General features: G+C 43.7%; 1 protein-coding gene across 2 annotated transcripts in view; it reads right to left on the reverse strand.

The window, feature by feature from the left end:
• Positions 1-232: 232 nt before the first annotated feature.
• Positions 233-23,225, reverse strand: part of Zbtb38 (zinc finger and BTB domain containing 38) — an 80,414-nt gene continuing 57,421 nt past the window's right edge. The window contains exon 8 of one of the 2 annotated variants that reach the window (XR_013092451.2): positions 233-302. Coding sequence is in view for 1 of the 2 variants with exons in the window: in XM_076867580.2 (XP_076723695.2) it covers positions 8,758-12,342 (3,585 nt within the window). In the remaining variant the exon portion in view is untranslated. Of the gene's footprint in view, positions 303-5,110; positions 12,343-23,225 lie in introns of those variants that run through there. The other variant, XM_076867580.2, reaches the window with a different exon arrangement.

Here is a 23,225-nt window from a genome sequence, read left to right on the forward strand (position 1 = left end):
TTTATTTTGCAGCACTGGTGATTGGACCCAGGGCTGCTTCACCACTGAGCCACGTCCCCAGCTATTCATATATTTCATTTTGAGACAGGGTCTCGATAAGTTGCTGAGATCGGCCTCAAACTCACAATGCTCCTTCCTCAGCCTCCTGATGGCTGGGATTCCAGGTGTGAGCCACCAAGCCCAAGGAGGAAGGGTTTTCCATGGATCACACTTTTAGAGGTTCAGGTCATGGTCAGAGGCGCCAGGGCGAAAGCATCATGGCAGAAGGCTGTGGTGGGAGAAAGTTGCTCAACTCGTGGCAGCTGGCAAGCAGAGGAAGAAAAAGACAGGAAAAGGTCAGGGACAGACAGTCCCCAAGGCTAGGCTCAGTGACCTTCTTCCTCTAGCCACGCCCCACCTGCCTACAGTTACTACTCAATTGTCCATTCAAATTATTAACTCACCAAATGGATTCATCCACTGGTGAGGTTACAGCCCCTCATTTCCTAAAAGCTCCACCTCCGAACCTTGCTGCATTGGGGACCGTGCTTTCAACACATGAGTTTGCCTGGGGGGACTTCAGGTCCAAACTCTAGCGAATGCCAACTGCCATATAGAATATGTTGAATGAAGAAATGAGTGACCTCGGGCTCCGAGGGCATTAGACTCTCAAGCTAATAAACACTTATTCTGAGGAAAGAACTGTCTTGGTCACTCAGTAATGGGTCTTCCAAAAGATACCTTAGTCGACGTAGATCAGTTGATGAAAGTGAAAATAGAGTCCTGAAGACCAACAGGCTCAGAATTGGTCCCGCTATATGAGCCTGGGCAAGCCCCTAACTCCTCTAGGCCTCAGTGTCCACAGCTTTCAAACAGAGACAGTTATCATTGCCACCGTGACAGATGGACGGGAAGGACACTTGGGAAAGTAGTCGTGGGGAGCTCTTCAGTCTTACTGAGACACCTCATCCTGACGCCTCCATTTATATTTTGTTCTATTAGACATTAATCTGTGCTTCTGCCTGGAGCAATGGTGCACATCTGTAACAGTGGCCTGGGAGGCTGAGACAGGAGGATCATGAGTTCAAAGCCAGCCTTAGCAACTTAGTGAGGCCCTAAGCAACTCAGTGAGACCCTGTCTCAAAATAAAATATTAAAAAAGGGCTGGGGATGTGGCTCAGTGGTTCAATGCCCCTGGGTTCAATTCTCAGTACCAGAAAAACAAGAAACAAAAACAAACTAACTAACTGTGCCTCTTTAAGTTAAATCCAACTTCCACGGTCCTTGTTGCAACCAATCTCTCAATGTCCAAAACTCCGTTGCCTCCTCCTCCTTTGCCCCATACCTGGTGTTCCTCAGACCACAGGTTCCACTCACAGGTGCCTTTCTCTGTATTTCTTCTCCCTTCGTAGCTGAGCTTCTTGAAGCAGGAGTTCTCACTCGCTGTCTCCACCCTCACCCCTCCATCTGTTTCCTCCTGCACTACCCTATTGGAGCACCCTTGCCAAGATCACCACCGAGTCACGGGAGCAGCCTCGCACCAGCTCTCATGAGCCAATTGGAGGCCCCTCTTCCCATCGCAAGTGCAGTGCCATCATGTAGGTGCCTTAAAACCGTCCACAGTGGGAGTGTTGACAAGACAGAAATTGGCCACTACTACAAACCAGGGCTTCCCTTCTCACCTAAGAGCTGGTTGTTAAACACTTACCAGCACAGCACTGCCAACAGCCTTGTAGTTGCTGGGCGCAAAGGGCACTTTCCAGATTTCCTGACCCGGCTTCATCTCCCCTTGAGACACTTGTCACTCTGAGTGGGTCTCCGTGGCTCTCCCTTGCTGTTAGCGGACAGTCTGGCTTCTTCGCTGCCACTCCCCCAACTTTCTTCCTCCTCCTCTGGTGTCTCATGTATAGGTTTCTGGGTCACTTGGCTTTCACATATTGGTATTATCTGGGGTTCTGGCTTCTTCCTCAAATAAGCTGCATGGGGGATGCCTCACATTCCCATAGTTTCAATAATTCTAAAACCAAAAGATGACCTTTGATCCCTTCCTAGCCTTCACGTCCCACAACCAATCCAACATCAAGTCCTGCTGATTTAATCTCCTACATCTCTCTCTCTCAAGTCCTCTCTTTTCTCTCCATCTTTACTACCACCACATAATTCAAGCCACTATCCTATCTAGCCCTGACCATTGTGACAACTTTCTAATGGCTTTAAGTTCCTTCCCTCCCTCGCCCTTTTCCTTCCCCCACCTCCCTCCTTCCCTCCCTCCCTCCCTCTCCTCCTTCCTTCCTTCCTTCCTTCCTGTGCTGGGAAAGGAACCCAGGCCTGCATGCTGTTCAAGTGCTCTACCACTGAGCTACATCTCCAGCCTCCGTGGCTCTCCCTTGCGATTAGCGGACAGTCCAGATCCTCAGCATTACCTGGAAGGCCCTGTGTGCTATGGCTCCTGCCCTCCAGTTGGATCTTAAACTCATGTCTCTTGTGTTCTGGCCATGACTGGCCTCCGATGCCCTGTGTTCTCTCCAGGGTAGACCTTGGTGTATGCCATTCCCTCTACCTAGAAACCAAACCCTGTCCCTTTCCAACTCTAATTCTTCAGATCTCAGCTTAAAAATCCTTTGAGGAAGGTTTTCCTTGAGCTTCCAGACCAGGTCATACCTCCATCAGAAGTCTTTCTAGCACCACATGGCTCTTCTTCATAGCACTATGGCGAGTATGATCACTTAGCTTTCTGTGTTCTCTTCCAGGTCACAAGCTCTAGGGACTATCTGTTTTGCTCTCCTGTTGTATTCCAAGTGCTTAATTCAAGTATGTTTTGAATGAATAAAACACAACTTTCAAATCCACATCTCAAGTCAGCCTCCTCTTCTGAACTTCAGCACCATGTGTCTATTTGTCTGCTGTCTATCCTTCCTATTGCTCACACCCAAACCTGGAGTCATCCTTCATTCCTCCCCCTCTCATTTTTTTTTTTTTTTAACTCCCTGGAACCTAAGTTACCAGCGAAGCCCATCAAATCTATATTCAAAACACCTCCAATGTCTTAGCAAGATATTCTGTGCTTCCTAGTGAAAGAATATAACAACTAGAAAGTTGACTTGCTACTGCAGACACTGTGAATAACCTAGTTTCTTTAAAACTAATTTGTAAAGGGAGAAAAATAGACATAGAGGAGAAGCTATAGATTAGAAGGGAGGCGTGCCATCTAATTGCAGTGTGAGACCTTTGTTGGATTCTGATTCAAGTTATTAAGAAGTTTTGCCAGGGTCTGGGGTTGTGGCTCAATGGTAGAGCATGCATGAGGCATTGGGTTCGATCCTCAGCACCACATAAATGTAAAATGAAGTTATTGTGTCCACCTAAAACTAAAAAATAAATATTAAAAAAAAGAGAAATTTTGCCAAGCTTGGTGGTACACACCTATAATCCCAGTGGCTCAGGAGGCTGAGACAGAAGGATCGCAAGTTCAAAAGCAACCTCAGCAAAAAAACGAGTTGCTAAGCAACTTAGTGAGACCCTGTCTTTATAAATAAAATACATAAGAGGGCTGGGGATGTGTCTCAGTGGCCGAGTGCCACCGAGTTCAATCCCCCGTACACCCCCTCCAAAAAAGGGAAGTTTTTACTGATGGGATTTGATATCAAAGAATGACTAATTTTTAAAGTGTGATTATAGTATAGTTAGGTTTAAAATGCTTCCTTTTGGCCAAGTGCAGGGCACACACCTGTAATGCCAGCAGCTTGGGAAGCTGAGTCAGGGAGGGTTGCAAGTTCAAGGCCTGCCTCAGCAACTCTTCTGTGTGGCCTGTGAGGCTCCAATGATGTGACCTCTGCCTGCCTCTCCAAGGTCCCCAACCCAACCCCAAGGCTTTTGGGATAGCCTACAAGCCACGATGGCTCCTTTGTTTTAACCACTCCAACTTGGACCTGTCCTCTCTGGTGAAGGCCCACTCAATCCCACTTCTCTAGCTCAGGGCTTCATCAATATCTATTGCTTCCTCAATCCTTCACTAGACTTAAGTTCCTTAAACACTCAGGCTACCTCTGTAGCCATAGCCTTGATAAAATGCTCAACACTCAAAATTAAGCACATTCTGAATAAATGGGTCTAAATTCTACACAAATGAGCATTGTTATATTGTTAGAATTTGTGTACAAAAGCTTCTTATAACAGGAGGAAAACATTTACTTCTATAATTACTCAGAAATCATGTTATATTTATTGAAAAAAGTCAGGGCTGGAGATGTGGCTCAAGCGGTAGCGCGCTCGCCTGGCATGTGTGCGGCCTGGGTTCGATCCTCAGCACCACATACAAACAAAGATGTTGTGTCTGCCGAAAACCAAATAAATATTAAAAAAAAAAAAAAGAAAAAAGAAAAAAGTCATTTTGATTTCCCAGGAAAACACTGAAACAAATAAATGTCTTAAGTGTCACTGATGAGATAATATGACAATATTTCTGTTATAATCAGTCCTCCCATCTGTTGTCCAAATTTTGAGTGTACAGTTTTAAAAATTGCACACCAAGACATTTGCTGACTGACCATCTTGTTTGAAGAACCAGGGTCAGAGGGTGCAAACTATAAAGGGTTGTGTCTGTCTCTGGAAGATCAATTAATAGATGGACAAGATCTGAGGAGGGGAATGGTGAAGACTTTTTAGATATGGATGAAATTGAAATAGAAGAACTATTGTCTCTGCAGAGAAACATGGGGACAGGAAGCAGAGACGGATCAGTCAATCAGGGGACAGCAAAGGACAGCAATAGGAACGAAGAGACCTGAACTAATTAAAAAATAGGTACAGGGCTGGAGTTGTGGCTCAGCGGTAGAGCACTCACTGAGCATGCTCGAGGTCCTGGGTTCAATCCTCACCACCACATAAAAATAGGTATTGTGTACAACTAAAAAATAAATTTAAAAAAATAGGTACAAACAGCATTGCCTTGCATGATTTATTTTTATGCTTTTAATTCTGGTATTTTTCTCAACTGTTACAAGTTCTTTCAATATTAATTCTGTTATTTCAGTAGATAATGAAGTTAGTTTTAGTAGACAACAGTTATCAAAGTTTTGGTGAGTCTGGTTTGAATTGCCCTTTAGATACAAAATTGATGCTAGGCCAGTCATCAGTAAGCCAGAAATGTGATTTATTTTCCCTGTGTTGGTAACGGATTGTGCTGCCTGAGCCACTGACACTGGCCATTAGACATATGTGACAAATTGTATGCATTTGCAAGATGATGAGCTAAGGTCAGGAACATGGTCTGTGACAATGGAAGTTTTTTTCTTCATGTGGAAAAATTGCTTATAATTGCATTATACTTTTACTCCATAGTCTTAAAAAAAATGTAAAAACTCTTAAAAACTGGTTTTATAAAACCAGGTAACATCCCTATAGAGAGAAGCCCGAATCAGGTGATGCTGAGCTTATGGCTGCCTCCTTCAGCCTGCTGCAGAGAGGCCATGCCAACAACCACCCCTAAGGCTGCACTGCTTTGTCACGGCCTCCTTCACTCTCCATTCAGCATTTTTTCTCTAAGATGTGGAGAGGTAACAAATACAGGGGCTTTGGAGTCAGGCAGACCCCGAGTTGGAGTCCTGGCTCACTCTGGCTGGCTGTGGGGCCTTCTCAATATCATTATAGGAAGGAGGAGGAGGACTACTTCAGGGCGGGGTTGTTCATGAAAGAGCCCAGGTAAAGACATATGCCAAGCAGCTGGCACTCAATCAATGTAATTTGTTTCCCGCGGGTGAGCAGAAGACCTCCAAGACAGCATTCCACTCTCTGAGGCATCATTACAAGATCAGGCCTATTCAAAACCCTCCATTATCGGAAGACCTCACTGTCTCTTATTCTGCTTTTCCTTTAAATGTCATAATCCATTTGCTTCCTAAGGATGTAAATTGGGACACCAAGAGGCATAAACAAGTTCGGCCACAGAAATATACTGAATGAACAATATGGGAGACAGAGCTGTGATTCACACAGGCGAAACAGCTGCACAAAAGGATTAACACCGAAACATTTGAAAAGAGACTTAACGTAGGAATAAGCTATTTTAATCAAGCAAAAACAAATTTATATTCATTATTTCTAAAAATAAAATTAGACTTTTCCAACCCTTAACATCTGCATTTAATAATATCTTCTAACCAAAATACAGATGCTAAAACAGCAAATTACAATATATCTTGTACAGCATACAGTATGTTCACTGTTTACACTTAACTTTAATTCTAGTTGGTCTTTATGTACTCGATGCATACTTAAACATCACTCATAATAAAATTTTCACAATTAACAAAAAAAAGGTGACAAGGTTGTCTTAAAACGGCTCTGCTATAAATTGTATAGAATATACAGAATTACAAAGTCAAGTATTTTTTTTATCAAAATATACACCCCTCCCTGAAACTAACACAAGCTATCAACATTTTTAACGAATAATACAATTATAGAAAATATTTGCAAAATTATTTTTTCATGTATAAATATTCTGCCATATTTACTTTGGTCTAGAATTATCAGCATACGAGTCCACTTAAAAAATATCCACATGTGAGGGCTGGGAGACTTCACTACATGTAATAATTTTATATTTATAGTTTTAAATCAAAATAACTAAAATACGTAATTTATTGACTCATAATCCTAACTCAGATGAGAGACAAATCAGTGGATCACAGGGTTGCTTTTTCAGTATTCTAATTATCAATCTGAAAGTGATTTTCATAAGCCCTTTGTGACTATCTCCTTAACAAAACCCAAACGGATGGTGCAGGTATACATATATACAACATACAAAATAAAGTTGAGTTTGCTTGCAATTTCCCATTTTCCTCTACTATATAATACTGCATGTAAGTGAAAGTAGATGAACAAAAGATAAATGCAGATACAATATTGGGGTTACTTAACAGCAAACTACTACGGTATAAAAAGGTCAACTTCAATCATGTCCTTTTCTGGGTGTTGAAATGTTTTCTCGCCCACCCAAATCCACACTAAGTCTTCTTCATGGACACATCACACTTGTCAAGAGAAACCGGAGTCCTCTGAGCGACTTCTTCATGATGATAACCTTCCAACCTCGGATGACCTTGGGTTTCCATCTGTCAATCCAATGAACATGGATGGCTGCTGGTCACCTTTGAACTCGATTCTGATTCTGCTCACACTGGTGATCAAAGGGTAGGAATGTATTCTCTCTCCCTCTATTCTGGCAGTTGTAAAAATAAGAATCGTTAAGTCCCAGCTTTCCAAAACCTAGTCCACATGACAGAATATCCTGTAGCGCAACTGGATTTCTGAGGGCAATGTTGATAGGACGGGTCAGTGTAAAAGAACGTTAAAGAACCTACGTGGGTTTTTAGCAAGGGGCCTAGGTGTCTGCAGATATGAACACAAAGCTTCTGAATTGGGGGATAGATTTCTGAGTCATATAATTAAGGGGCAGAACTCTACTCCACCTCCCCAACCCTCAAAAACAAAGCTACTGTTTGAGGTGAGGAAGCCTATCCTTTCCTCTTGCCTGCTCAAGTCATTCATGGGCCTGGGGGTGACCTGCTGTCCTTCAATTTTATACTAGTATGGATGTGTGGGCTTACTGATCTCCAAGGCGGCTAGTAATCAGAGGGATTCGCTGTCACTCTCACCAGCACGTGTATGCCTGGCTACATCTCCTGGACACTCCTTTAGTGGGAATGGGAAATGCCAGGTTTCCTTGCACCCTTAAGTCTGTCTGGAACAGATCCCCACATCCATGGCCGTGGCCTTAAGACGGCTGGAAGACTGCAGAGAGTTTCAGAAGAATTTGACCCTCTCTCATTCTCTGAGGTGAGGCCATTGCAAAGTAAGGTACGGCACAGGTAAAATCACAGGTAAATTCTGGGAAGGCTTTCCCCCACAGATAAGGCATGACCTATGTTTTCTGTGACTTGATTACACCAGTTCTAGTAACAGCTCAGCCATAATTCAAGGGAACAGCACAACATTCCATCTAAAAGCACATGCATGCTCTTCAGTCAAGTCTACTCCTTTGTACACCAGTCCCCATCACTGGCAGATCTATTGCTTGTCAGAAGTTTCTACGGGGGATATGGACAGTTCAAAGTTCTTGGGATTCATATATGTATTTTACAAGGTTTATTTGCAGAAGTCGTTCTAGATACTGTATGAATGTCCTACTTTAGGTTCCTCATGACACACGTATTTTTCAGTTATATTGTGAAGTGTTTCCTGTGTACCCATTAATTTAAACACATTTTAAGAGTGTAGAAGCCAGATGGGAATAAATACTGTCATCGCTCATTTACCATTTCACATATTTTGAAGATGCCATCTTCATATCTGACCCTTATTTTCTCCAGTGATTAAAGACAGTTCAGCAGCCAGCTCTTATCAGCATTTACTATTAAGTTTTACATTAGGCTAAAATTAAACTCCTCTTTCACTGGTAGAAATACCACAGCTAAGAACTTCATGAACTTTCACAAGATACTTGGGATGTTGGAGGATTCAGCTATTTTATTTTTTGTGCACTTTATGAAGTTAATGCTAAAACTCATAGAAGAAAGATATTAGGATCCTTTTTCTGGAGTTTTCACAAATGAGATTTTTTTTAAAAATACATTTCACTCCTTCATGACTGCTATTATGTGAACAAAAACAAAATTCTAAACTTAAAAACAACAACAACAAAAAAACACAAAAAAACTTAAAAAAAAATCCCCACCAACTTATCTTTCCGAAGATTTTTCGAACTATTGCCATTCAAAGGACATTTTCAACAATGGTCTGTGCATTATCTTTTTGATCACCGTCTTCTGAATCCATGAGATGTTGATTCTCCGAGGGGTTTGAATTTTCCTGGCTCTCGTCCTCCGTTTTCTCCTGCTGACTTGGGTTTTTGAATAAGTGTTTCTTCTGGTGCATCCCGAGAGCTGCAGCTGTTTTGCAAATTTTGGGGCACTGGAAGCAAGCAAAGCCTTTCCCATTATGCTCCCGGATATGCCTCTGCTCATGATTCCTTTTCGTGGAGAGATATAGAAAACTCTGGAAGCAGAACTGACAGCGGTACCGCTTCTCCCCAGTGTGGATTCTCTCGTGGATTTTGAGGGTCTCGTTCAGTGTGAATGCCTTGTTGCAATACTGGCAGATGAACTCCTTCACCCCCAGGTGGATGCGTTCATGTTTCTGTAAGTTCCCTTGCACCGAAAAGCACCGTCCACAGGTCTTGCACTGGTACGGCTTCTCCCCAGTGTGGCACCTCATGTGCATCTTGAGCGTGGAGGGGCTCTGGAACTGCTTGGCACACAGCTCGCAGACGTAAGGCTTGGAAGTGAGATGCCGGTGGGGCCTTCCGTTGCTTCCGGCCCCGGAGGCTTTGTCTCCGTCGCAGAGTTCACACTGCAGCTTGGGCATCTCTTTGTTTTCTTCTTCCTCAAAGGCCTTGTCCGGAGGCGACTTCCCCACGGCACAGTCCAGTTCTGCTGGGAACCTACACCGGCTGCTTGGGCTTCTGCTGCCACGTTCTTTCTTCCAGTTGACCTTCCTCATCTTTCTCAACTGTCTGGATTTCTTTTTGGGCTTATAGTTGTAGTAAGGGCGCCACGGCTTGTCAGTGGAATCCTGGTCACTGGCGTCATCGAACACTTCATTCATCTCCACGCACTCAGATGGGCAAAGCCCCAGTGGGCTGTCTCTGTGGGTCTCTGGGTCACTCTCCTGGGGCAATGCTTCCTCCTGCATCTGATACTTAGATCTTCTCCCTCTTTTGTAAAATAATTTAGATCCTAGGATATGCCTTTTCACAATGGCTTCGTTCCCAATTTTCACTGTTATTTGGCAAAGGGGGGCAACATTGCTATTTGTGGAGGTTCCAGGCAGAGCAGGTTTTGCAATGTAGGTTTCAATTTTACTGGTTTCTTCAGCGATGTTGGTGGTTTTGCTCAACGACCCTCCGGGGTCAGCAGCATATTTGGGTTCCTCTGGTATCTCTCCCCTGTTAGGAGGAATAGCTTTCTTTTTCTCCTTAATGCTTTTGGGTCTGCTTGCAGATCTGCCCATTTTATCCATCTCAGGCTTGCTGTCATCTTTCAGGGGCTGACTGACAGCCGGCTCTCCGGGGACTCTGTGGTTGCTGCTGGCCGGGGCAGCGATGGAATTGCTGTGCATTATCACTGATGAAAACTGGCTACTGTGCACGATGACGGAGGGTGCCGAGCCACTGTAGCTGATCACAGAGGCTGAGTTCTCACTGCCATTGCTCAGAGACGAAACAGGCGCTTCCCCTCCCTGGGGGTCAGAACTGACGGCATTCTCAGTGGAAGAAACCGACACCTCAGTTGAATAAAAGTTGTTGTCAAGATCAATTTTCAATGTCTCCTCTCCCCACTTGGTGCCCTCTGCCTTTTGTGCATTGGCAGAAGTGGGTGTGTCCTTACACGTAGACGTTTCCAAAGGGACCGAGGGACTGTTGGTCAAGGCGTTCGCGTTCTCTTGGAAATTCAACGTAGGTAGGTCAGAGCTGTGTGGATTCTGAACGACATAGGTGCCAGGCGCAGACTCATTCACTTGATTGTTTTCTCGAGCATTTTCATAGGAAGAATTGCGGTAGCTCTTGTAAGGAGCTCTCTTGCACTTCATAGGCAGGAGCCTATAAAGCTTATATGGATAGACAGTAGGCTTCAAGCCTCCATTGGCTGTTTTTTTGCTGATGGAAAGTCTGTGATCTATAGCATGGAAAGACTTCTGGTGGTTTTTTAGGATATAGTAAGTCATAAAAGTTTCAAGACAGAAAATGCACTGATACCGCCTTTCGCCTGTGTGCCAAATTTCGTGCCTTGTCCTGTACTCAGCCAACGCAAACACTTTGTTGCAGTAATGGCAAGGGTATGTTCTTCTCCATGAGTGGACATTTGCATGTCTTCGGAGGCTGGATAAAGTCACATAACTACGCTTACACACGACGCAACTGTAGAGCATTTGCCCGTTAACAAATTTAACCATGTGGTCCGTGTCTGGCAAGGTATTTCCAGGACTGGAAAATTCACCAACCCTATTTTCAGAGAGTAATGGTTCTGGACCTGTGAAGGAACCTCCGTTCTGTCCGATGGTGGGATAGTTTTCTAAAAAGCGTTGGTTTTCTCCAGGGATGGGCACGTGGCTTGACCTCATACAGATCTGTTCGTGCCGATCCAGTCGGTTCAGGGTGGTGAACTGTTTGTTGCAATACTTGCATACCAAAGGCTCCTGGGTTGGCTTGTGCAGCTGCATGTGGGCACTGAGCAGAGCACTGCTGTCAAAGGATTTGGAACAACAGCTACAGTTGTAAACGAGGCGGGGGACCTCTGCTGCTGGTGGCCCAGGAACATCAGAAGACTGATTTTCATCTTCCTTGGAAAAATGGATGTCACCCTCCTTGCTGGGAGATTTGGAATGGGGGAGAACGGCAGCTGGCTGGGGACTTCGTTCCTGATGAACCTCTGGGGTGGTCACTGGAGGGGGTGGTATATTCTCTGTGGTTGAATCAGAATCCTGGGGTATGGAGAACGTCTTTGGCTTTCGGCATGTTTTCGGTTTTGCGGCAGGAGCCTCACAATTGTCTTTACCTGCCTTGGCAGGTGAGCTGCTCTCAGGCTCCCGCGCAGGCTGGCTTCGGTAGGCCTCGGTGATGGAGGAGACGGCGTACGAGTGTTCGGCCAGCGTGCGCACGGGCTCGGCCTCCTGGCAGACATCGGTCCTCTCCAGGCCAAGGCTGGCTGTTCTCATGGAGTCAGAGACTTTTTTGAAACTGGCCCTCAGGTCCAGGGGAGAAAACATGTTATTACTGTTTTCTGTCTCGATGATGGAAAATGCATTGGTGATCCTGGGCCCGTTGGTGATGGCTGGTTCTTCGTGCCTTTTCTCATTTTTTTCTTCTTTGACCACTCCCTTTTCAGTAATACAGAACACATAAGGACCCGGGGAATTTGAGAAGTTGCGGTCGGTGAGATCTTCCAGGAACGATATCCCCAGCTTTTTCCCGGCAGCTGCAAGATCGGTGACCGTTTCCTGTCTCTTGACAACGACTGTGGAGCTGTAGATATAATTAAGTATCTCTGTGAACACTTCGGCTTTGAGATCATCCAGCTCCAGGACGTGGCTGGAAATACAGATTGTGTGGCTCCAAAAGATGTTTTTGAAATAAAGGCTCGAAGCGGCCAGGACATTGCTGTGGGCTTTGAACTTGGTATCTTCCACAATGATGGTGACATCACATAAAATGCCCCGGATGCGCTGCTCATTTAAGATGGAGAGCACTGTGTCACTGTGAAAGTCATCCTTGAGGTCCCTGGAAAGGGACATGACTGTCATCTGAAACAAGAGGAGAAAAATGGTCAGAGCTCCTTCCACAAGTGGCTTATTTCTAGATGCTTCACAACTTCTGAGAAAAAAAATTTTTAGTATGAAAATTCATTTAAAAAAAAAATCTCATTTTGAATTGAAGTCAAGACTTGGAGTCAATATTAGAGCTAAATCTTTCTCTCGCTCCAGCCTGTTCTTATACCATTGCTAATAGTTATCGTGGTTGGAAATCCTCCCAGAATGCTCTGTTTCCCCTTCCCCCTCCCAAGCTGTAACTGTGTATACGTGTCCAAATTTGTGGTGGTGGGGGGAGAGGATAGTGTTTGTTTTTCCAAATGCCAAGGGTCTCATAACCACTCTAGCATGTTGCACTGACCCCCTAGAGCTGGGCAATGTCCCGTTCCTGCCACAAGCCTCCCGTTTGTTCCCAAAGACAATCCTGATGATCTGATCCATTCATAAATTGTGAAGCAGGAAAATTACAATGTAAAAAGAATTTTCCCTAAGCAAGTGGTCCCTATCTGTATGTGAGGGTGCTGTGTGCCCAGAGAACCAGCAAGAAATGAAGGAGCAGTTCTAACATGTGGCTCTGACAGGACTCTGTGGAGGAGTGGCTAGTCAGTGTGTCCCACTGACAGAGGCTTTTGTTTTATTTTTAATTGCAGAGATGATCTAACATTGGATAGTGAAAATACTGAGTTGTTGTTAGCACGTTTTTTAAATGAAAGGTACTAGAACAAAGTACCACACATAGTCAGGGTATTTCTTTCATTTGGATCTCAGGTCACTGGGTAGTGTGTTTCTTGGGTAAATGTGAACGCTGCCACTTTGGTCATCCCTCACTGTAATGTCACTTAGTAGGCTCTGGCCATCTCAGGCTCACAGTGTAGGATCTATATAAAGAACAACAAGGGGCTAGGGCTATAGCTCCATTGGCAGAGTGCTTGCCTCACATGCACAAGGCCATGGGTTCAATCCCCAGCACCACACACACAAAAAAAAAAAAAAGAAAGAAAGAAAGAAAGAATAACAAGACCCATCCCCACCCTACCTCACTCTGAGTGTGCGCACGTGCACACAGGTGTGTCTGGTCTCCTTATAAGGAAAGTTGGGGGCTGGGATTGTAGCTCAGAGGTAGAGTGTTTGCCTAACACATCCAAGGCACTGGTTCAATCCTCAGCACCACATATAAGTAAATAAATAAATAAAGGTATTGTGTCTAACTACAAGTAAAAAAAAAAAAAAAATTAAAAAAAAATAAGAAGTAGTGCTTTGATTTGCCTTCTTGACACATGCAAAAGAAAAAAACAACTTTCATTTTTATATCAATTTTATCCAGCAAATATGTTAACACTGAACATAGTCACATGGTGCTTGGAGACTGGAGCGATGGAGAGGAGAGAAGCAAATGTCTGTTCTCAAGGAGCTCAGAGCTGGGCTGAAAGAGAACTGTCAATTAATAACTGGGAACCATGACGGTAGGCCTTCACAGGTGGTAAGTATAAAATGTTAAGTGACAGCCAGCCGTGGTGGCACATGCCTGTAACCCCAGTGACTCAGGAGACTTATGCAGAACCTCAGCCACTGAGCAAGACCCTGTCTCAAAATTTTAAAAATAAGTAAATAAAACTAAGGAGGGTTGGGGATATAGCTCACTGGTTAAGTAAACCTGGGTTCAATCCCCAGTACAAAAATAAATAAATAAATAAAAAGGCCAAGTAACAACTTATTTATGGGACCTTGGATTGCTGGCTTCAATGAATAAACAAACAAGGGTGTGGGAAGGATGTTCTGAGCAGAAGGAACTCTGTGGAAAAAAACAACCAAAAAAAAAAAAAAAAAAAAGCGATACAAGGGTTGACTGCACTCAGGGAGTGAGCATGGCCCGGGTGGTGGCAGGAAGGGTGCGGGCTGCCCATCCTGTGTCTGCAGCAGCCAGGCACACTGACTGAGGCAGGCTAGGAAAGGGAGAGTCGGACCGGAACAGATCCTAAAGGACTCCAGAGGACCCCTACAATAAAGTCTACACTGTAGGTTGTAGGAAACCATCGAAAGTCATGATCAATTTGAATTAAAAAAAAAAAAAAAAAAAAAAAAAGGAAAAAAATCAGACTGGCTCTAGCATGCTCTAAGGCTCAGAGGGAGGCAAACTGGGGGTGTCCATCCTAGTGGTCCCTCCTCCCCGATCGCAGGAAGAGCCTGGGCAACAGGAGATGGCTCTGCTGAGAAAGTGGTTGGATGAGGCGATGGTAGTATCTAAACTCAAAATTTACCTTAATTCTTTCAAAAAATATTTGCTGAACAACTGCTAAATAGAAGGCATTCCTCCTTGGAAAAAATGCTCACTTCTGAATTCCTATCACATGCTCTTGGACAGTGGTTCCCAAACCTGGCTATGCAATCAATATCACCTGGCTGCTTTAACACAATGCAAATTTACAGATTAGGACCCATCTTTCCCTGCAGAGATACTAGTACAGATGGGAAGAGACCCTGGAATCCATATGTAATTTTATGACTTTTATTTTGTGAGTAACACGTTCACGTGATCCCAAACTGAAAAGGTACAGATAGGGTGAACATAAAGAGCCTCCTTCTCACCTTCTCCGTGGTAATGAATCAACCATCCAGAATCAGGCCTAAGGGCTGATACTAAAACCCAGAGCCATAAGAAAAACAAAAACTCTGCCCTCAAGGGCTTGTGAGGTAGCAGGGGAAATAAGATGTGTCCATGAAACACTGCAAAACAAAGATACCCAGGGAATGCAGGATCAGGCGGGTAGGGAGAAGGTTATGGGCCTTCAGAGGAGCCTGGCTGGGGAAGGGGTGTGAGGCAGGCAGGGGGGAGAGGCACGCCAACCTCTGCAGGATCCTCAGGGGTATATAGATATGGACAAAGGGAGAAAAGAGTCAGAATTTCATGCCATCAACAAGTGTACAACCAGAAGCCCATCTAACAGCTTAAAACAAAGAGCCCAAATCTGCAAATGCAAGTTGGAAAGGCAGCCTAACTTGCTGAGGATGCAGTTTAAAACTCTAACTCCTCCGCTCTGCCTAAACCACCAAATTTTGTCACAAATGCCATCAGTGCACAGCTGTCCAGCTCACCAGGTGATCTCAGAAGGCGCTGTAGCTGAAAGCCACATTCTGTGCATCCCAAGTAGAATGAAGAAACGAGTTTGAAGTCTGTGGTCCAGGGGGTGCAAGCAGTAGGCAAATCTGCTCTCCAAAGGTTCTGTTTTACCCCCATGTTTTCTGTTTCTTTTTTGTCCCCTCCACACCCCCATACTAGGGATTGAACCCAGGGTATTGCGCATGCCGGACAAGTGCTCTACCACCGAGCCTCATCCCCAGCCTCCCAAGTTTTTGAAAAATTTAGCTAACGAATGTTGAAAACCTCTAAGGTTTGACATAAAAACTAAAATGTCCCTTCTTGAAAAACAGCAAGATGGGTGATACTGGGGTTGTTGCCTGCATGGCACAGACTGGCGCCCAGAAGCTGAGCCCCTATGCACACACCACCTGCCAGAGCGCTTATCGCAAGTGGCATCTCTAGGGAACACAGCCAGCCTGGCCTCTTCAGCAGGTTCAGTTTGCACGACTGATAAGAACAGGAAGTAAAATAACACTGGACCTGCAGGTCTCAGCAGAGGTACCTCAGGGTTATACCCAAATGAAAACTGAGACCTGGAGCTCCTGGGGGAGGACCACGGTCACTTTCACCGGAACTAGCACTTAAGTTAAAGCAACCTGCTCCACTGCATTTCTTCACACAGAGTAACTCAAAATGAAGCTGTAGGAGCCTGGGGAAAGCCCAGGACAGATTTCAGAAAAGGACTATATACATATACATATTTTTGGTACCAGGGATTGAACCCAGGCGTGCTTAACCACTGAGCCACATTCCCAGCCCTTTTTATTTTGAGACAGAGTCTCAGTAAGTTGTTGAAGCTGGCTTTGAACTTGCAATCTTCATGTCTCAGCCTCCTGAGCTGCTGGGATTACAAGCGTGTGCCACCATGTCCAGCAAGATTAAAAGTAATTTCCAGGGGCTGGAGTGGTGGCTCAGTGGCATGAGGCACTGGGTTCGATCCTTGGCACCACATAAAAACAAACTAATGTATCCACCTAAAACTAAAAAGATACATAAATAAATAAATTTTTTTTAAAAAAAGAAGTTAAAAAAAGTAATTTCCATGTAGCTTACTTTAATTTTTACTACAAGGCAAGTTCTGTATAATTAATTCACTATTCTTATTTTTTTTAATATTTATTTTTTAGGTGCAGAGGGACACAACACAATGCCTTTACTTTTATGTGGGGCTGAGGATCGAACCCGGGTCCCACCTGTGCTAGGCAAGCACTCTACCACTGAGACACAATCACAGCCCCTAATTCACTATTCTTAATGCTATTACTGAAATGGAATAGATTATGCATGAGAAAGGCTAACAAAAAATGTCCTAGATAAAAAAATTTGGGTGAGCCGGTATAAAAAAACTACTGATTTATAGTTAGATAACATGGTCATCTGCCTTATGTTACTATCATCCTGAGTTAATTACTTTAGCCAGAACAGCTTTTAAAATATACTTTAAAAATACACACATACATATGTATTTAGCCAAATGTATGTATAATACATGTTGAATTTATAAATATATATGAACATATGCCACACTTAAATATATTTTATAATAAACACTGACATATAAATAGGGTGAACACATAATTCAACACCCAAAACAGGAAACTTGGGAAAAAAGATACCATGAATGCCAGGAAAATAGGAAAACATTGGGACAGTAAGCCAGGAAGTCAGAATGAATGGTCAACCTGTATTGTAATATATATATATTTAATATAAAAATTTGATATATGGGGCTGGAATTGTGGCTCAGCGGTAGAGTGCTTGCCTAGCATGTGTGGGGCCCTGGGTTCGATCCTCAGCACCACATAAAATATATTATATATATACACACACAAACACACAAATGGAATAAAGGTATTGTGTCCAACTACAACTAAAAAAAAATATAAAATTTTTTTTATATATGTCTGTGTGTACTAACATAAAATATACCTTGTAAGCATATAAAGTGCTTTAAAGAATTTTAGAAACACACAATAAGCATCCTTTATAATTATATTTCACACAAACGCCACTGGGAAATTCCAGTGAATCAGCACGTTTGGAATCTCCTGCATACTCCTGCCTTAATGAAAAATACCCACACATGCAATGCAAGCACGGGCACTAAGTCACATACTTTTGATGATTAAAGTGACTATGCCCCATCTGTTTTTTAGAATCTCCTGCGCTAAATAAAAAAAGAATATAAATCTCTGTTCATGGTGAGACATCCAAACAGTACAGATGTGCGCGAAGGCAGGGAGCAGCCCCTGCTCCAGCCTGGCCTCCCCGTTCCCCAACGGGGGCCCATGAGGCACAGCACCTGGTACACATTCTTTTCATCCTGGGCTCCTTCTCTCAGGACTTCAGAAGACCTCTACATTCCATCTGGATCAAGCTTCCAGAGAAAAACCGCCTCTCCTCTTGACAGTATCCTTCTCTCTTGATCCCGAGTACCCCTGCTTGGCAATCCTGAGATGTTCTCCAGCTGACAGCTCATCAGGACAGCCCTCCTCCTGGGGCTTGGTCCACACCATCATCCCAGCACGTGGTAGCATTCATTTGTTCACATGTATCTTTCCCTATGAGCTCCTTGAATGTAGGGACAGTCTTACCTCTTTGTCCTCTCCCCACCTACAGGCATGGTACATCCTTGGTGACACTGATAGTGAAGAGGAGCTGGCTTCTCAGACCCAGGACAGCAAGTGGCTTAAATTACATAATGTGTTTACAGCACGCCCTGATTTACAGCCTTAAAAATCAGACCTAAATGAACCCAGATTCTACTACAGACACAGAGAAATGCTAGGAAAATAAATTCTTGTTGAGCTTTTTTTCTCCCTAGCATTCTTCTAATCTGACAGTTCTTACGGGGTTTCATGGACTTCTCTCCCAAGACCCTTCCCTACGTTTGTGAGATCAAAACTATTTTCACATGAAACTAAGATATTATTTGCCTTTAATAAAAAGGATTTTGAGATGTGCAGGGATGTATGGAAAGCAATGACGGGTAAAACCACTGGCAACTTGGCAGGTACCATGTCAGTCACACCCAATTGAAGGAGTAAAAATTATTCACCTTATTAAGTCTTGACCCTGGAAGAGATCTATGCATTTTAATATTCAGGGAGGTAAAGTGGGAGGGGCATGTGAAACACTTCTTGCACACACTGAAACACCACCATGGCTCTGCATCCGGCGAATTGGGGGCTCTTTGAATTGTGACCTGAATTAGCTAATTGTTTGCATGGAATACCAACTCTACTTGAAAGAAGGACTGATAGAAAAACTATGTTAATTGAGACATGAATTTGCTCAAACATTTTTTTAAATGGATTAAGGCTACTTGTCACCTCAAGGATACAGTTATTTTGTCACCAGTAATAAGATTTGGTTTTAAAGGGAAAATTAAAAATTTGCAAACACCGTATCCACCACAAGCAATACTTTCCAACACAAGTGACTTTTTTGATGAGGCAGAGGGTAATGTTAGCAAATGTAAATTTTGGTTACTGTGTGATAAAGTTGAAAGATCAAATCTGCCTAACTCAGTCAACCAATATTTTCCAATGACCAATGCATATTGCAACCCCCCCCCCAAAAAAAAAATCATGCCTAGGCTAAAGCATGCAAAGAAACTAGTAGATTTAAATGTAACAGAACATTAAAAGTTCATTGGTATGGTTTCAGATTCCATGCTGCAACTTACTTAAGAAACAACCACTTGTCAAGTTTTGGTGTAGTATCAAAAAGTATCTACAACCCAGCGAAGAGCCTATTTAAAAACTCCTCCTTTTCCAAATGCCTACTGGAATGAGGCTGAATTTTCTTTACATACTTCAATTAACTGACATGCTGAATTTGCATCTGAGTGTAGGAGCACATAAGAACCCAGCTGTCTTTCTATTAAGACAAACTTAAATATATTTATAAAAATATAAAGTAATACCATTCTTTTCACTATTTTTTTTCATATTAGAGGATAGTCATTTTAATAAAATGTTATTTTATCTTGCAATTTGTTTTACCGTTGTCATTCTTCACTAAGTTTTTTTTTACTTTCATTTAAAATTTTGAATACGATAAACACTGATATATAAAACGTAGATGAACAAATGCTCTTTGGGTCCTCAATGGTTTCTATAAAGGAGCCTTGGGACCAATAAATTTGAGAACTGCTGTGCTAGCCAATAAGAAAATGTTTACGATAATTTTTACATGATTTCTGCCTCCAGCGAATTATTTTGCTCAATAAGTGGTCTATAAACCTAAAAAGACTAAAGAGAAAGTGAATGAAAATACAGTAAAACACAAAGCAGAAATTCCCAGGAGACAGATGGGGAGACCAAGGGACAGGGGAAACACAGACGGACACACCCACTGTACACACAGACATACACTCTGTACCTGTCATTACTTTGCCAAGTTAAGGTGATTCCTAACTAGCTCTTGAATTTGAGCATGGCCAAATTCAAAGCCAGGTGACCACGGGCCTGTCCATACTATACTGAGGTGAAGATTGTTCTTTGATCTGCAGGGTGGCGGCCCATGATTCTGTTGGCACAATCTGTCATGGCTTGCGTCCTTGCCCTCCAAGTCTCAAGAACAAGCTTGTTCATAGTGCTTGTTTACCCAAATGAGTCTATCAACTCCTCTACTCAAATCAGCCCTGCTGCTGTGTCCAGAATGCTGCTTTTAGGCCTTGGTTCACTCATTCTGAGGCTGAATTTGAAAACAAAGGAAGCAGTTCTTGGCAATGATCTGACCAGCTACTTCCCAGTACTTCCAGCATAATTAAACCTTCTTTCCAATTAGTTCAGGCATTTTTACTAAACTATATGGAAGTAAAAAAAAAAAAAAATTAAAATGATAGTTACCACATAAACTTTACATACCTATTACGTAGCCCTTTAAAGGCTTATTAATAAAAATCCAGCATATCTTTATTAGCATATCATTAAGACACGACAGAGAGGAGAGTGAAGTAACTTTCCAGTGTACTTCCCTTGTGAGAACTGGAAGTCACTTACATTTGGCTCCTCTCCAGGGCCAGACTGAACCCCATTTTTTTCTAAATCTTCTGATCAGAGGACAAGGCCAAGAGCCCTCTCCCGCCAGTGCCCTGGCTGCTCAATTCCTAAGATAAATAATAAAACGGAATCAACAGAACAACTTCCTCCTCTCTCTACTGTGAGCTGTCCTCTATAAAAAGAAACTTAGAAATAAACCCTAACTAAAAAAAGAACGCGCTGTATTAGGATACTGACCTGCAGTCCTGCAAAAGTCAAACTCACAGTCCATATGGGGCCAGAGCGGGCCCTGTGTCGCAGTGGACTCTACTGCACGGGTCTGCTAGTCCTGCGGGGAGTTCTCTCACAGAGGACATTTTGCTTCGGGGAGCTGGCTGCAGCGTCCCACACGCATTTCTGCAGTACATTTGCTCACGGTCATGTTGGGTGCCTACGTCAGACCTCACGTGACAGGGTGTTAGAAACACATGCATCAGATCTCAAAAACAGATTACAAAACAGAAGCCCTTTATAGAGTTGAGCTGTGTCTAGGAAAAGGAAAATCCTCTTGCTTTTGTCTTCTAAATGGGGCCTGAAAGGGCACAGAAGAGCATGTATCAGGGTTTAATGCACGTAAGCTGTCAGATTCAAGAAGGCATGGCGTGCCAGGGGAGGTGTGTGGTTTTTTTTTTTTTTTAACTGAAACTTGGGTGGTTCTAAAGGGCGACATCAGAAGGCTTCAGAGCGTGCCACAGAGAAAGAGCTGGCTGGGCCGACTTTACCCATTACCTGGAAAAGGTAAACACTTGGTCTCCAGGCTTGTGCTTGCGTGCACACAGGCTGTGAGAATGAGTATGGTGAAATTCATGAATGATGCAACGGGCCACTTAAATATTTTAGGTAACTTATTTGGAAAGATGTAAGGGGGAGAAGGTCCTTGGATTCTTCTTATTACATTTTTTTCATTTTGAAACACAGCAACGTTTAAGGGTAGCCTGAGGACCTTGGGTTCATCTCATGATCAAGCTTGTCTGGACACCTGCTTGCTTAAAAAACCTGGCAAACAGGCTTGGAGAACCCGTCTCTGAAGCCCTCGTGTGCTGTGTCCTTGGTTCAACCAAATTACACCAGCAGGAGTTCCGAATGTAGGAGGCAGTTTCACTGGGACGTCTTGGGGACTGAGGACAGGATTCCTGTCCCTGGAAACTTCTCATTGTAGGAACAACTTATCATTAACAGATTGGTTTCAGAGACCAAATATCATTTTCTTGTGAACCTCAAGGGCTGGCTGAGTTAACCCTACTTTCCCCAGTTGGCTGCTGTCCCCCGGGAAGGGCGGAGGAAGCCTTTGTGCATTATGGCTTCTGAACAAGAATAGCAAGGACAGGTTCCCCTCAAATGAACAGTGCACCAGTTGCCACTGCAGTGTTAAACAACCTAAATCCACCTCCTCACTGCCCCGACCCCATCCCAGGCCCTGCACACTGGATTCTGTGGACTCCTACAAGAAGTGCATCACACTTCACATGGGTTCTTCCTGGATGAGCCAGAAACTGGGGAGAAAAGAGTGAATGGAGTAATGTACACAAAAGGGACTGAGTGCAGTGCAGTGCAGTAGTTTGATGAGTATCAGCTGCAAGTAGCTTGAGTTTTACCTGCACCCTGCCCAACAGGGGGCTGGAAGGGAACTGCTCATGCAGCCCCACCTCTAAGCAGTATGCAGGGTGATTCTGACAAATGAGATCAACTCAGGCCCTGCTGAAGGCCCTTCAGGTGGCCTTCCCCGAGCCTTAGATAAAATCCAGACTCTACCGTGGCCTAAGGCCCTTTGCCATCCACAGGTCCCGTCGTTGCCATCTTCAGAGTCATTTGTTCCCTCCCACCCTACTCTTTGTGCCCCCTTTGCCTACTGCACCTGCCAAGAGTCCCTTCTGGGCCTGGGGCCTCTGAAACACACTGGTTCCAATACTGCCATGGCTGGCTTCCTATGATGCTGCACGCATGCTCCAACGTCACTTGGGGACATCCATTCCTGCTACCTGCTCCCTCCTTTACCTGCCCTCCAATCATCATGTTTATTTCCTTCCTATTGCTTACCTCAAATTGCAATTACCACAGTCCCCACTTCTCTACAGGAGAAATGCTCCCCAACCCTCGGTGGATGCCTGAAGCCAAGGATAGAACCAAATCCTTGTGTTTTTTCCAAGATAAAATTTCCTATGATAAAATTGAATTTACCAATTAGGAATAGTCAGAGATGAACAATAATAATAATTAAATAATAAACCATAATATAAAAGTCATTTAAAACTTAGGAACTACTTCTGAAATTTTCTGTGTATTATTTTCGGACTACAGCTGACCTCGGGTCACTGAGAGGGGTGGACAGTGAAACTTTGGATAAAGGGGGACTACTGGATCTGTCTGCTAATTTCCTGTCCACTCTGCCTACCAGAAAGTAAGTTCCAGAAGGGACAGGACCTTATTTATCCTGTTCACTGCTCACAGCTACATCTCACAGGTCATGGCTCAGAACCCTATATCCACATGCAAAATGGAAATATCACTACATACTGAGGAATTAAATCAATTAACAGATTCAATGCTCAATATATGAAAGCTGATGTTATTCATGTGTCTGGAGTACAGATGTAGAAACTGAGCCCAGAGAGGTGACTGGCTCCCAGCAGGGCATGGGATTTCTGATGGTGGACCAGGAATGCACTCTGTAGCCTCAAGTGCACCTGCAC

The sequence above is a fragment of the Callospermophilus lateralis genome, chromosome 10 (assembly GCF_048772815.1).
Source record: "Callospermophilus lateralis isolate mCalLat2 chromosome 10, mCalLat2.hap1, whole genome shotgun sequence".
Taxonomy (NCBI): Eukaryota; Metazoa; Chordata; class Mammalia; order Rodentia; family Sciuridae; genus Callospermophilus; species Callospermophilus lateralis.